Raw genomic sequence first — 14,468 nt, 5'->3', positions numbered from 1 at the left:
TGGGTTGGAGCCGCGGCCGCCCGCAGCACTGATCGGCGACGCCGGCCCGGCCCACGCTTCGCCCCCGCGGCCGGCGGCGGGTCCCTGTGACGGGAAGCCGCCGCTTATAGAGCCTCCTCTTTGTCCAGTACCCTTGATCAGCCGTGCCTGGCCAGGAGCCGGGCACCTGCCGGTACAGCGGTTGAAAAGGGCAGACGTGGCCAGGTGAGCGGCGCCGCAGAAGCCCTGGTTTAACGCGAAATGTAGGTGGATGTTTTCCCAACCTTGCATTGAAAGACAATAGGAAGCGTCAGAAGTGAGAGACAGTCTCGAAATTTCAAACGTCAGGTGACACTTGGAGACTCAGAAGTGCAGATGAGATTAGCTGCTGAGCATTCGGAACTGTTAGAGAAGTAGGAAAATGATCAGAACTTTCTACAGGTGTGGGATTTCAGAGCGGAATTAACGGATTATTTTAAAGTGTTTGTTTGTGTTTGTTTTTTCCTTACAGGAACTGAAGCCTAGAGAGAAGTAGCTTACCGAGGTTCCTGAGTTGCATGGTGACTAGCCTAGACCCTCTGGTTACAATGAAGGTGCTGATTCTCAGAGTTTTACATATATAAACTGGATACAACTTTTCCCCCCACTTCAGTATCAGCTGAATGAGTCACATTCATTTGTCTAGCAAATGTTTACCACTGTATGCCCTGTACGCACACCTATATACAGAGAAGACTGGGAAACAGCCTTGCCGTTTGAGTCCTTCCACAAAGTGGGGGAGACAGCAATGTAAACCACAAACACAGTGTGAGAAGTGCTCTCGCAGAGGTTTGAATGAAAAAGGTGCTGTGGGCCCACTGAGGCAATAACCACACTTAAGCCTCGAGAGATCAGGAAGGTTTTCTAGGGGAGGTGGTTGAGTAGAAAAAGGTCTGGCATTTTCTGACTCCATTCGGTTCCTTTCCTTTGGTGGCTATCTAGCAGGAGGGTGTGAGTGACGAGTTGTGCATAAGCTAGTTAAAACAGCAGTGTTTCAGTGAGAAGTAGAGAGAGGGAGACTACCAGCTCTCTTCCTACATGGGACAATCAGGAAAGCACTCAGGAGAAAATGGTATTTGTTTTGGGTCTTGACAGATGAGCAGGAGTTTATCAAAAGTTGAAGAAGAAAAATCCAATCAGGGTAAGAGTGTATGTGATTCTAGCTGTGTCTCTGGAGCGTTAGTCTCAATCTATGTTGTGCATTTCTGTCACAATAAAGAAGAGATTTGAGCATTCACTTCCAACATAGGTTTATTTACTTCCAACATAGGTTTACTTACAAATTAAATATATGTACTGTTTTGCGAATTTCAGTACACATAAGACATATGCTAAATAGGAATTAAACAGCAACTTACTATGTTCTTATATACTCTTTGCATCGCCTTGCATATTCCTCATTTGGAGATCATTACAGCCTTTCTAGTCTGGGCATTGGAGAGAGTGTTAGAGGGTGTGGCTAGAAAAGAGGCCCAAGGCCAGGTGGTAAAGGGCTGTGAATGCTAGTCATAGACATTTAGGTTTTATCCTGTAGATGATGGGAGCCACTGAAAAGTTTAAGAAGGCAAGTCACTTGGAGAGATGCTTAGAGAGACTGCCCTGATTGTGCCCTTTTTCTCCCCCCGGAGCTTTGGGTTTTAACTGTGGATGGTCTGTCATCAGCCTGGGACTGAACACTTTGGGACTCTGATTTCTCTCTCGGTGTTTCTGTAGGTGACACCCCATCACCCTATTCCCCCAACTCTGAAAAACAGCTCCTGAAACCTGAATTCTAGAGCATCATTTTAATTGGACAAACTGCAGCTGAAACAAGCTTCTCTTTGAGGTCACAATGGCCACCCAAGGCAGGGGAACTTTAGGCCTCATCCCTAGGGGTGCGGTTCTGCAGAAGCAGGAGTGGCGCCAGGCCATGAAGCAGGAGCCAGGGAGCCAGACCTGGGGTCAGGCCTGCAATCTCCAAAAGAACCACCCTCCCGTCTGTGAAATTTTCCGGCTCCACTTCAGACAGTTATGTTACCATGAGATGTCTGGGCCTCAGGAGGCACTGAGCCGGCTCCGGGAGCTCTGCCACTGGTGGCTCATGCCAGAGGTACACACTAAGGAGCAGATTCTGGAGCTGCTGGTGCTGGAGCAGTTCCTGACCATTCTGCCTGGGGAGCTCCGGACCTGGGTGCAGCTGCATCAACCTGAGAATGGTGAGCAGGCTGTGGCTGTGGTGGAGGATTTCCAGAGACACCTCAGTGGACCAGGAGAGGTGAGCAGATGAGTCTAGAATGGCCTCTGGAACCCTTCTTTAGTGCTTGGGCTAACCTGGGAATAGTAATTCTCCGTTCCCTAAGACCTAGGCTGGTTTGCCCAGAGGACTCCTAAGCTCGTTCCATGGATACAGAGGAAATAGTTTTTGTGCTTCAAGCCAAAAAACAAAAATGCACATCCCAGCCAAGTTCTGTGCATCAGTTTGTGAAATACTGTGTCGTGAGCCTAGCTTCAGCCTAGAGATCCACACAGTACTCCTGGCAGGTAGAAGATCAACACGCTGGTTAGAGTGGGGGAGTATGGTAGGGAGAGGTAGTTTTTGGGGTGTGTTGGTCACATGGGCCTTCACTTGATAAGTTCTCACTGCTCACTTCCTCATACTTTTCAGAGTCTGTTATCTCTCTTGCTGTCTTTTAGGTTTCTTATCAGAGGTGATATCTCAGGGCATCATAATCATTTATTTCTTTTCTAGCTTTCCAAACCCAACTGAGGTCTCTCTCTCCTTTTTTTTTTTTCTTTTAATTCTAATTTTGGTTTATCCTATTTCCTAGGGTTCTTTCAAATTTAAAGCCAAGGGAATTCAAATCAGAGGAAAAGTTGGAGAGTCAGCAGTGTGTCAACAGTGGAAAATCTGGCTTCTAGGACAACAGAGGGAACTAACTCTGTGACCATGTGTATCAGTCAGGGTTTAGCCAAAGAAGCAAAACCAGTAGGAAATGATATATATTATATACTTACATTTGTGTATATAGTTACATTATTGCCACAAAATGGCTTATGTGGTTATGGGGACTGGCAGGCAAGTCTGAAATCAATAGAGCAGACCATCAGGAAGGGCCAGCTGGAATTCAGGCACAAGCTGAAGCTGCTGTTTACATGCAGAATTACTTTTTCATGGAACTTCTAGCTGTGATTTTAAGGTTTTGCAACTGATTGAATCAGACCCATCCAGATGATCTAGGATAATCTCCTTTACTTAGAGTAAACTGAGTATGGATTTTGATCACATGTACAAAATACCTTCACAACAACACCCAGATTAGTGCTAAATTGACACATTAAAAGATTATCACACATGGTAAGTTAGCTCTTATGAGTCTAAAATTGCTCTTATAACTAACTGAGTAGGGTAGATTAGGTTCTCCTCTACTTTTACTCCTTTGTACTTTACCAGGGAAAACCAGTATATGAAAATTCCCAAGTACCCAGCATATCATTGTATTCATTGCTTTAAAAAAAAAATAGTTACAATATTTAGGCCTAGGGAATCAATTCCAGTTGATTGGAGTCTGAGGACTAGACTTTTTCCCAAGAGTACTGGCCATGCCCATTTGGCATTAAATCCATTGTCAACCATTATTTCTTTGGATACGGAAGTAAACGCAGGGATAAATCAGCCATCACCAGGATCTAGAGAGCAACTAGGTTCAACCATGGGCAGAGACTAGTGGCTGAAATGTTCTGAGTGCCATTTAGTGAGGAGGGTGGAAGGAAATTTTCCCTCTTTCCCACCTTCATATGCTTAAGCTGAAGAGAATGTTCCTTCCATCAAAACTTAATCTTTTATCCAGGGAGCCTCAGAAAAAGGTGACTAAGTCAGAAACTCGAGAGAGCAACTTAGAGTTGACAGGGCAGCTGAACAGTCTTCGCTCCTGCCTAGGAGTAGGCTCTTTGGACTCTTATTTCTTACAGCCATTATTGTTGGCTTGTTCTCTGACAGGGAGGACATGAAAACGGGACTGTCTTGGGGTGCCTGAGTGGCTCAGTCGGTTAAGCATCCGACTTCGGCCAGGTCATGATCTCACAGTCCCGTGAGTTCGAGTCCTGCATCAGGCTCTGTGCTGACAGCTCAGAGCCTGGACCCTGCTTCAGATTCTGTGTCTCCCTCTCTGCCCCTCTCCCTCTCCCACTCATGCTCTGTCTGTCTCTCCTTCAAAAATAAATATTTAAAAATTTTTTTTAAAAAAAGAACACGGGTCTGTCTTTCCTAGCATAGGCTCAGAAAATGTATTTATGGCTAAATGAGTAAACAAGCTTTTTCATGGCAGTTTGCCAGGAGGAGATTAAAGAATATCAGGGCAGATCAGAGTCATTCTGCTCAGCAGGAGTGAGCATGTGCAAATGTGCACTTTGAGGCTGAAGAGGGTTGTAGGGTAGTCCTTGCTGGGCTGTAGAATCATGCAATTTACAAAATGCTTCTATATCCTGTATCTTATTTCAGCTCCTAGCAGGCTTAAAAAATATGCAGAGAGTAATCATCTCCATTTGACAAGTGATGGAAGGACAGAAAAGTAATTGATTCATCTAAGATGGCAGAGTTAGTGAATGTTCTCTTTGTCCATGAGATTTAGGCGAAGTGTGGTTATTGCTAATTACCACCGAGTGTGGGAATCAGAATTTTCCAGCTCCCTAGGTTCTAAGCCACTAGTTTTTCCCTAGTATCTTGCTGTTGAATGCCATCTTAGAATGAAAATTGGAATGGGATTTTCTTGCCTACAAAGAAAAGAAACTTAGGAGTTTCTGAGTCCTATATAATAAACAGGAACTGGACCAGCATTTAATTGTTGGTGAATTTCAAGATTGTGTTATCACAATGCAGTTAGGTTCTATCTTCTGCCAGTACTCGGCAATTGTATGTAAGAGCTGGAACTCCCATTTATAAGACTGCCCAGTGGAGAACCTGGGCACCACAGACTCCAGGGAGCCTCTTGGTTCTGTCACTATGCTGGAGAGATATACAATAAAGGAATGAGTCCCTTCATATTTCAGCAGATGTAACCCAGTGGGGCAAATCCAGCAGGGTTTGTGAAGAAGTTATTTGCACCTACGCACCCAAGCTGTACTATGTACGTGTTAGTGCAAGCAGGTGAACCTATAAACGTTACTCATTTAGATAGTGTCTTAGATTTTCTGCCCCAAATGCTGGTGAAAAAGTAACCGTGAGACTGTGCGGAGATGGTGTGATGACAATAAACAAGGGTTAGAAATACCTATGATCTGAGGTATTTTCAAGGTCTCTAAAGATTGGTGCTATCTGATCTTATTTGACTTTTTATATAAATTATTTTGGAGGCATAGTACATATTGACAACTGGGTTTGCAGGTAACTTTAAAAACTAGTATTAAGTATTGAAAGGAAAAAAAAAGTATTAAGAGAAGGTCAGCAAATATTAACACCAACATTAGGCCAAGAATTGTTCTAGGGGCAAGTGATCATCACAAAGTTCTTACCCTCAGACAGCTTATATTTCATTGGGGGATAAATAGGCAATAAAGGCATAAATAGGATGATTTAAGGATTAAGACATATAGAAAATGTAACCAGGTTATTTGAGAGATAGTGACTACCCTTGGTTTGTCAGTATGGTCAGAGATGGCCTCTCTAAAGAGGAAACACTTTCACTGAGAGAAATTAGAAACACTGTCGTGGTTTGTCAGCACTATTTTGGGCCATTGCTTCTGCTGTCAGCTTCAGTAGCATTATACATGCACATATATGTACATACATCTATCATTTTTTATTCTCTAGGTACTTTTTTTTAAGTTTGTTTATGTTGAGAGAGAGAAAGGGAGCAGGGGAGGGGCAGAAAGAGAGAGAGAGAGGGTCCCAAGCAGGCTCTAAGCTGTCAGTGCAGAGCCTGACATGGGGCTCAAACTCAGAAATTGTGAGATCGTGACCTCAGCTGAAACCAAGAGTTGGACACTTAACTGACTGAGCCACCTAGCGCCCCAATTTCCTAGGTACTTCTGATTGGCCTTTTCTGTAGGCTAAGGTCACAGGGAGTATACAGAATTACTCTCCTGGCTCCTTTTTCTAGATTGTTCTTCGTAAGCAAATTTGTGTGTGAAGAATTGACAAAATGGAAATGGTTTTATAATCTGGTCTTCAAGCTCCTACCGACAGGTTCAACAGAGGGATAGCAAGCAGAATTGCATGCTATAGATTGCGCTTTGACAATTTTTCCCCCAGAAGGCTGTACTGTTGGGGCTGGAACGACGTTGGCTGTTCTTTTCCTGGCTTTCTTTTGGGGATGTTTCTTAGAGGTTTTGGGTTCCATACCTTGAAGGGCACTCTTATGAATCCAATCATAATACTTTGTTCCTAGGTTTCAACTCCTGCACAGGAACAGGAAATACATTTGGAGGAGACCACAGCCCTGGGCACATCAGAAGAATTTCTTCCTACCTCGCCCCTCAGTGAGGGTTCAGCCCCTGAAGCCCACCTGGAGCCTCCTCAGGACCCAGGGACATACCTCCTCCACAATGGGCACTCTGGTACTCAACTCCCAGCTCTGGCCTCAAGTGCTGCCTCCCTTTTCTCCTCAAGTCTCCTTTCCTTTATCTCCCTATCTCCCACCCTGTTGGAATCCCTCAATGTCCTGCCCTCTGTCTTTCTTTCCTAGTAACTTTGTCTGTTCCTATTGCTTATTCTCCAATCATTCATGTATTTAGCAAGTTTCAGTCAAGCACATGTCATAGGTTAGGCACTGTTGGGGACCAGAGAGATATAGTACACAGTCACTGCTTTCACAGAGCTTGTTATCCAGTTGGCAGAGAGTGAGTCGTAACTGCAAGAAGAGGCATTTTGTAAGATACGTTGAATGACATCTATCCCCAGGCATTTGATGCCATGAGAGTGAACATAATGGACATCATAAACATTGAGAAAAATCACTGTGCGCTGGAGCAGATAGGGGATGCTTATTGGAGAAGGAAGCAGTGGGATTGAACAATGAAAAATGGGGTAGCATTTGAAGGGGAGAGAAAAGTGAGAGGCACTAGAGCAGAGGATATGAACAAAAACTGTAAATGAGGGTTCCTTGGACCCCAGTGAAGTGTAATGAGGAAGGACTATTTTTCAGCGCCCAGGGTCTGCTTATACAGGGCCTTAGGGTTGACGCTAGGAAAATTTTGGTGGGCAGGAGTTGATGTGTTAGAAACAGTATTTCAAGAGGACTATTCTGACATGTAACCATTGTGGATTGAATGGTAAGACCAATGGCTTAGAGCATCTGTAAGAGGCTAGTGTGCCAGAATGGATGTGAGGCAATTGTTGTCTGAGCAATGTTGAGTGGAATAGAAATTGACTGATGTGACACACATAGGAAGGACGAATCCAAGAGACAGTGGAAAGGAAGAATTAGGGGGTTTGGCCAGTGTATGGATTCACTGACAGAAAGAGGGAAGTCAGGAAAGGAAGATGGTCAGAACATCCATTTTTTATTTTGAATTTGAGGTGATGAGGGACACCCAAAGGAAACGTCCTGTAGGTGACTGGAAGCTTCTGATAGGAGTCTAGGAAAGAGCTAGGAACTGCGAAAGCAGCGTTAGAGCATTGATAGTCGGTGAGATCTCCGACAGAGCAAAAAGAGATGCTCTGAGGTCTGAGAGCCTCCAGTGTCCATAATGAGAAGGCAAGAGAAGGAAGTGAAACCAGAACGAGGGGCCAGAGATGTGAGAGGAAAAGCAGGCTGGGCTGATGCTAGGGAAGCCATGGGGAGAGAAAGCGGGCAGAAGTATAGCTTCCTTCAGAGAGGTTGAAGCGAGTGAGGGCTGGGAGGAATGGCCAGCTCTCAGTTTGACCAAGGACCCTCTGCACCCTCAGAAAAACGCCTGCCTGGAAGAGGGATGAGAGGCAGTGTGTGGAGCCGCCTGGGTTCTCTTGAATCCACTCACTGGGACACAGACCTTACTGGAGCCAAGGCAGGGCTGTCCTCATAGCTTTCTTTCCTCCGTCAGGTCAGTGTGCTTCCCAGGTGCCTGCCGTTTCCCAAGCTGGGAAGTCAGGAGACCAGGCAGCAGCAACTGTGCTTCGGATGGTCAGGCCCCAGGTGAGCTTGAGTCTGTCTTCCCTGAGTTCCCAAGTGTGTGGTGCAGGAACAGCTAGCACTCATCTCCGGGCCCTGGCCCATTCTGAAAGTGCTCCTGTGGTTTCCCAGCCTGATCGCACCCTCTGGAACTGGGTCCTGCCTGCTGAGTTCATGAACTCTGTTTCATCCCAGCTTCTCTCCCTCCAGCACCCCTCTGCCCACCAGGGCCCCACCCTGGGCTCTGGGTACCCTGATGTCTCTGCCCTTCAGGCCGGGAATATCCCTGAGCAATAGAAGCTTGTCGTTCCAGGGTTCTGCAGCGTACGAGTTCCTGTCTGTGGACTATACCGAGAGGAAGTGGAAAGGTCCGGCACTCAGTCAGAGAGCCGTGTACCGGAGCCTCATGCCGGAAAATTATCGCAGAGTGGCCTCATTGGGTAATGATTCTGTTCCCCAGTAACGTAGTCTGCATTCTATACGTTTTCTTTGCTATGTGCTTCTTTTTCAAGTCTTTATTGCAAAAAGCTGCAAACGTAAGACAAAGTACAGAGAACAGTGTAATGAACTGTCACGCACCCATCACTCAGCGTTCTAATTATAAGCAGTGTCTTTATTTCACTTTTAATTGAGCTAGGTGGTTTGGTTAGAATTTGTAGTTGTAAGGAGTAGGGAACCACTCATGTTATTGTAAGTCCTGAGCTGTGTTACTTCAGTAAGGCTGAAGGAATGGAAACCCTGATCAAACCTGCCAGCTAGACCATCCTTTGGGAAATGGGGCCCATGGAAACTGGGCCCTGACCCAGAGCAGCACAGGGTCCTCAGCAACAACAGCAAATAATTTTTATGCCAGGGAATGTGGTAGTTGCTCCCTGCTTACCTGTTTTCTCCTTCCACGGCTACCTATTTTCTTCACTCCGAACCTTTTGTCCTCTCATGGTATCTTCTTGATTAGACTTTCTGTTCCCTCATACTTTTTGCATGCCGTGGCTCCTAATGGCTTGGCTTCTCTCCTTGCCTCATTTCAGCTTCGAGCTCCTACTTGTTTTTATTTTCTTTACTTTGCCCCATTTCCAGTTGCAGATTTACTTAGAGAGGGACTCCAAGGGTGGTTCAGCCATTAAGTATCATCTCTATTTGGGCAGACTTTGCTCCTGGCCACAGCAGAGGCTGATGTGTAAGGTACAGAGAAGCTACCCTTGGGCCTGGTGCCCTGGTCAGTCGTGGTCTGAGATGTAATGAGACCAGTTGTCATGAGGCACAAAACATGGCTGCCTCAGCTTCCCCTTCAGGAACGACGGAGGTGGGACAGCTTCCTGGAGGGGGATGTTTTGGGGGCAGGTTCTCTGGATGGCAAGTCTAGGACAGTAGCCAAATCTGAAGAGGGTGGGTGGGCTTAGGAGCCAAGGAGCCCGATATCTATAACTTTCCATGTGCTAAAATGCCATGATGGGTTGTGGCCCTGCTTAAGATGTGATTAAAAGGAACCAACATTTTTGTGTTTAGCTGTGACTGATTGCCTGCTTCTTCCCATCTTTTCTAGATTCCAAAGGAAAGATTGAACTGTTCAGTTTCCTATGATTCCAGATGACCAAGATACCAAAGACATATTTTGAGTCATATTTCAAATTATCGATCCCTTTCTTAATTTTCGTAGGAATGCAGTACTGCCTTCTACCAGTTCAGTGCCCCAGGGACTAGAGGACCCCCACTTTTAGAGCTCTGCTGTCCCCTGCATGCTTTTCTGAACCCGTGGCTTCTCTGAATCTTGTCATTGTCCTCACACGTGAGAATCACTTTTTTTGGTCCGTTTTTTTCCGTATTGTGCTTGCCTACACTGTTTCTCATATTTGACTTGAGGTATTTGCCACTCCTCTCTCCCCGCAATATCTTTGCTGAGAACCGTGGAAGCAGACAATGGCATGGTTGGAAAGGATGTTAGAGTTCATCATTTTACTAAGTGACTTCTGTAAGATCACCCGTCTGTACAGTCTGTTCTCTTGCCCTCCAGTTGCTCTTTTTTTTTTTTTTCCTTTTAAGTTTATTTATTTATTTTGAGAGGGAGAGAGAACGCAAGTTGGGGAGGGGCAGAGAGAGAGGGAGAGAGCATCCCAAGCAGTCTCTGCTCGGCATGGAGCCCAACACATGGCTCGATCCCACGACTGCAAGATCACGACCTGAACCGATGTCAAGAGTCAGATGCCTAACCGACTGAGCCACTCAGGTGCCCCTAATTGCTCTTTTGAATTGGGTAATTAATTGGAGCAATTAAGAGCTATCAGGACAGACCTCTGTCCACTCCCTTCCCCCCCATCGTCCTTCCCCTCTTCATCTTTCTGTCCATGAAGAAAAACTTGAGCTAGTTCCCACTTTTGTCCTGTTCTTACTGTGTCGCCTCTTAATGTGTCCCCTAATGTGAAGGTTTTTTCAGATACGTAGATCCTGATGATTCTGTTTCCTTAATAGGATGCAAAATGAATAAAAGTTGTTTTCTTCTCTCTTTTGGCAGCAAATGAGACTAGGATGGAGTGTCCAGATTTGCCTGCAAAGCAGGAAGTTTCTAAAGGACTAGGGTCATCTGATGGGACATCAGGAGGCCTCTGTGGGGTGGTTTCTGGGGAACCAGAGGCAGGAACTGCCTGTGAAGGTGCTTTAGAGAAGCTGGAAGGGCAACCGTCAGATGAGGAAGGGAGCAGACTGGAAAGTGATTTCTTCAAACTAACACACAAGGATAAAGGTAAATCCACAAAAGATGGATGTGATGAATATAAGGATTCAAATCTGTCCTCTGGTGCTACAGAACATCAGAGAGTTCTCAAGGGACAGAAATTTTACCAGTGTGATGAATGTGGTAAAGCTTTCAATCGGAATTCGCACTTCATTGGGCACCAGAGAATCCATACTGGAGAGAAACCCTATGAGTGTAATGAGTGTGGGAAGACTTTCAGGCAGACCTCTCAGCTCATAGTTCATCTCAGAACCCATACAGGGGAAAAACCCTATGAGTGCAGTGAGTGTGGAAAGACTTACCGACACAGCTCCCATCTTATTCAACACCAGAGACTCCATAATGGCGAGAAACCATATAAATGCAATGAATGTGCTAAAGCCTTCACTCAGAGTTCCCAACTAATTGACCACCAGAGAACCCATACTGGAGAGAAACCTTATGAATGCAGTGAGTGTGGTGAGGCCTTTATTCGGAGTAAAAGTCTCGTTCGACATCAGGTACTTCATACTGGTAAGAAACCTTACAAGTGTAGTGAATGTGGGAAAGCTTTCTGTTCTAATAGAAATCTTACTGATCATCAGAGAATCCATACTGGCGAAAAGCCTTATGAGTGTAATGAATGTGGCAAGGCCTTCAGTCGGAGTAAATGTCTTATTCGACATCAGAGTCTCCACACTGGGGAAAAACCATACAAATGTAGTGAGTGTGGGAAAGCCTTTAATCAGAACTCTCAACTTGTTGATCATGAGCGAATTCATACTGGAGAAAAACCTTTTGAATGTAATGAATGTGGTAAGGCATTTAGTCTCAGTAAATGTCTTATTCGACATCAGAGACTTCACACAGGTGAAAAGCCCTATAAATGCAACGAGTGTGGAAAATCCTTCAATCAAAACTCACACCTCATTATACACCAAAGAATTCACACTGGTGAGAAGCCTTATGAATGTAATGAGTGTGGGAAGGTCTTTAGTTATAGCTCCAGTCTCATGGTACATCAAAGAACCCATACTGGGGAGAAACCCTATAAATGTAGTGATTGTGGGAAAGCCTTTAGTGACAGCTCACAGCTCATTGTACATCAGAGAGTTCACACTGGAGAGAAGCCCTACGAGTGTATTGAGTGTGGGAAAGCCTTTAGTCAGCGTTCCACATTCAATCACCACCAGCGAACTCACATCGGAGACAAACATTCAGGTCTGGCTCGCTCAGTTTCTTAAGGCATGATTTTCCAAGGAACTTTGAATTAAGCTTTTTTTTTATAAGAAGGATGCTCATCCTGATCTCTTAAAACTGCTCCTCAAAATGTGCCATTCTCTGCATACTTTCTGATGGGTCATGAAGGTAGGAAAGTGGGAGTCACGGTGTAATCCTTTCTCAGTCTTGGTAAAGTAAGGACTACACATTTCATGTACTTATAAGTTCATTTATTCGTTTGTCCATTCTTTCATTGGATTTGTTGAGAAATCCAGTTTCTTAGTTATGTATCCCATAATCAGATTGTGTGCTTCTCAAGGACAGAGATTCTGTGTTTCTTAGTGTGCTACATCTCCTCCATTTTACCATCTGCATAAGTCACTTTCCAAGTCAGATTCATCTTTTCCTTTACTCTTGGCAAAGGTTCTCCCTATATAGATTTTAATTTTTTTAATGTTTATTTATTTTTGAAGGAGAGAGACAGGACATGAGCAGGAAAGGGAGAGGGGCAGAGAGAAAGGGAGACACAGAATCTGAAGCAGGCTCCAGGCTCCGAGCTGTCAGCACAGAGCCTGACGCAGGGCTCAAATTCACGAGCTGTGAGATCATGACCTGAACCGAAGTCGGGTGTTTAAGCAACTGAGCCACCCACGTGCCCCATCCCTATAGATTTTAAACTTCCACAATAATCCAGACCTTCATCACCTGTGTTCCCTATCTATAAAACCTTTTCTTCCTGTTTGCTAATGTATGTCCCTTAGATCCTTTCAGATCCCTCTAATCACTAAAAGGCTTTCTTGAAGTCCTCCGTCATTCTTCTTAAACATCTATTTTTTTGACCTTACTGCTTCCAATTAGCTGGTGCTACAGCTGGTGCAACTGTTGTTAAACTACCTTGTCAATTATTCTCAGTGTGTATGTGTATACTTTCATATCAACTTATTGTAGGCCCTTTGAGGCTAGATATGATATGTATTTCTTTTAGCATATAGATAATTTTCATATAGTAGTTGTTTAATAAATAATTTTTAAAAACTCTGTTCTCTAGGTGGACCATCCTTAAATTGGGCCTGATATCCCTCTTCTCACCCCAACTAGAGTAGAAGCTTCTAAAGATGGAAGCAGCATCTCATTGTAGAATATCGCATTTGGGGGCCTTATTGAGAACTTCCCCATGTATTCTGGACATCTCGCCACCATTACTTCCTTGTTGGTTTCTGGTACTTTATTGTGTTTAGGAAGTTTCCTTCTATTCCTGTTTTTAGAAGAAGCAAGATAGTACAGTAGTTAAGAACACTGATTTTGTGCCTAGTATCCTAACTAAATCCTGGCTTACCACTCATCTAGGGTATGTGGCCCTGGCCAAGTCACTTAGCTTCCTTGTGTGTCAGTCCTTCCATCTGTAAACTAAAGCTATGGTTGTGAGGATAAAATTAGTTCATTAGCAAGTATAAGGCATTTAGAACAGCTCTTGGCACATAGTACCCACTATAGCAATGATTACACTTAGAGTTGCTAAATTCTATCAAGTTTTTTAAAAATGTGTTGGTGTATGTCATCTATTCTTTTTGTAATTCATATTTTTTTGACAACCTTCCAAATAATTGAAGTTTCCTGGAAGTCCTGGAATAAAATCCATTTGTTTGTGATGATTTTTTTTTTTTTAATGTAGAAAACTAGATTTAATTTACTAAGGTTTGGCTGGCTTTCCAAAATGTATATGGAAAGTTTATTTCTCTTTTGTTTTCTGAAATAGTTTGCATAATGTGGGAATTATTCATTGAAGGCTAAAAATAGTGGCCAGATTCTTTTTTGAGGAGGAGGTAATTGGGAGGGACATATCTTTAGCAACATTTTGATTCTTCAGTGGTTGTAGTCTTTAGATTTCTCCCTCTGTAAATTTTGGTAATGTATATCCAGAAATCATTTTTACTGGACTGTTAAGTAGTGGCATTAAAGGACCCCCACTTTATTTTTAAAAATTAGTGTGAATTTATACCCAGGAGATAGTTTTTTTTGTTTTTTTTTTTTTAATTTTTTTTTTTTTTCAGCGTTTATTTATTATTTTTGGGACAGAGAGAGACAGAGCATGAACGGGGGAGGGGCAGAGAGAGAGGGAGACAGAATCGGAAACAGGCTCCAGGCTCTGAGCCATCAGCCCAGAGCCCGACGCGGGGCTCGAACTCACAGACCGCGAGATCGTGACCTGGCTGAAGTCGGACGCTTAACCGACTGCGCCACCCAGGCGCCCCCCAGGAGATAGTTTAAGTGGTCAGATATGACAGTAAAGGTGCTAGGAGCTGGACACTTAATTGTCTTACCTCATATGCACATTATCCTCTTACCTCTTATGCACAGAAAGAAAATATTCCACACCTATACTCTACATCCCCAACCCTAATTGTTCCGCTTTTAAATCTAGTAGGAAAGGTCAAGAGACTATGGGTACTAAAAAGTTA

At 44.2% G+C, this 14,468-nt stretch overlaps 1 protein-coding gene across 6 annotated transcripts in view; it reads left to right on the top strand.

Moving 5' to 3' along the window:
- Positions 1–14,468, top strand: part of LOC115523086 (zinc finger protein 660) — a 28,693-nt gene that overhangs the window by 136 nt on the left and 14,089 nt on the right. Inside the window, exons 1-8 of one of the 6 annotated variants that reach the window (XM_030328735.1) lie at positions 78–204; positions 491–572; positions 1,732–2,272; positions 6,381–6,549; positions 8,014–8,105; positions 8,395–8,521; positions 10,591–10,818; positions 11,142–11,235. In XM_030328735.1, coding sequence (XP_030184595.1) covers positions 1,850–2,272; positions 6,381–6,549; positions 8,014–8,105; positions 8,395–8,521; positions 10,591–10,818; positions 11,142–11,152 — 1,050 coding nt within the window. In that variant the 5' untranslated portion in view covers positions 78–204; positions 491–572; positions 1,732–1,849 and the 3' untranslated portion in view covers positions 11,153–11,235. Of the gene's footprint in view, positions 1–63; positions 243–370; positions 393–490; positions 573–1,731; positions 2,273–6,380; positions 6,550–8,013; positions 8,106–8,394; positions 8,522–9,624; positions 10,157–10,590; positions 13,659–14,468 lie in introns of those variants that run through there. The other 5 variants (XM_030328745.1, XM_030328746.1, XM_030328731.1 and 2 more) reach the window with 5 other exon arrangements.

This window comes from Lynx canadensis, chromosome C2, assembly GCF_007474595.2.
Source record: "Lynx canadensis isolate LIC74 chromosome C2, mLynCan4.pri.v2, whole genome shotgun sequence".
Taxonomy (NCBI): domain Eukaryota; kingdom Metazoa; phylum Chordata; class Mammalia; order Carnivora; family Felidae; genus Lynx; species Lynx canadensis.
Note: the sequence above shows the minus strand (reverse complement) of the source record. Positions and strands in the feature narration are given on the sequence as shown.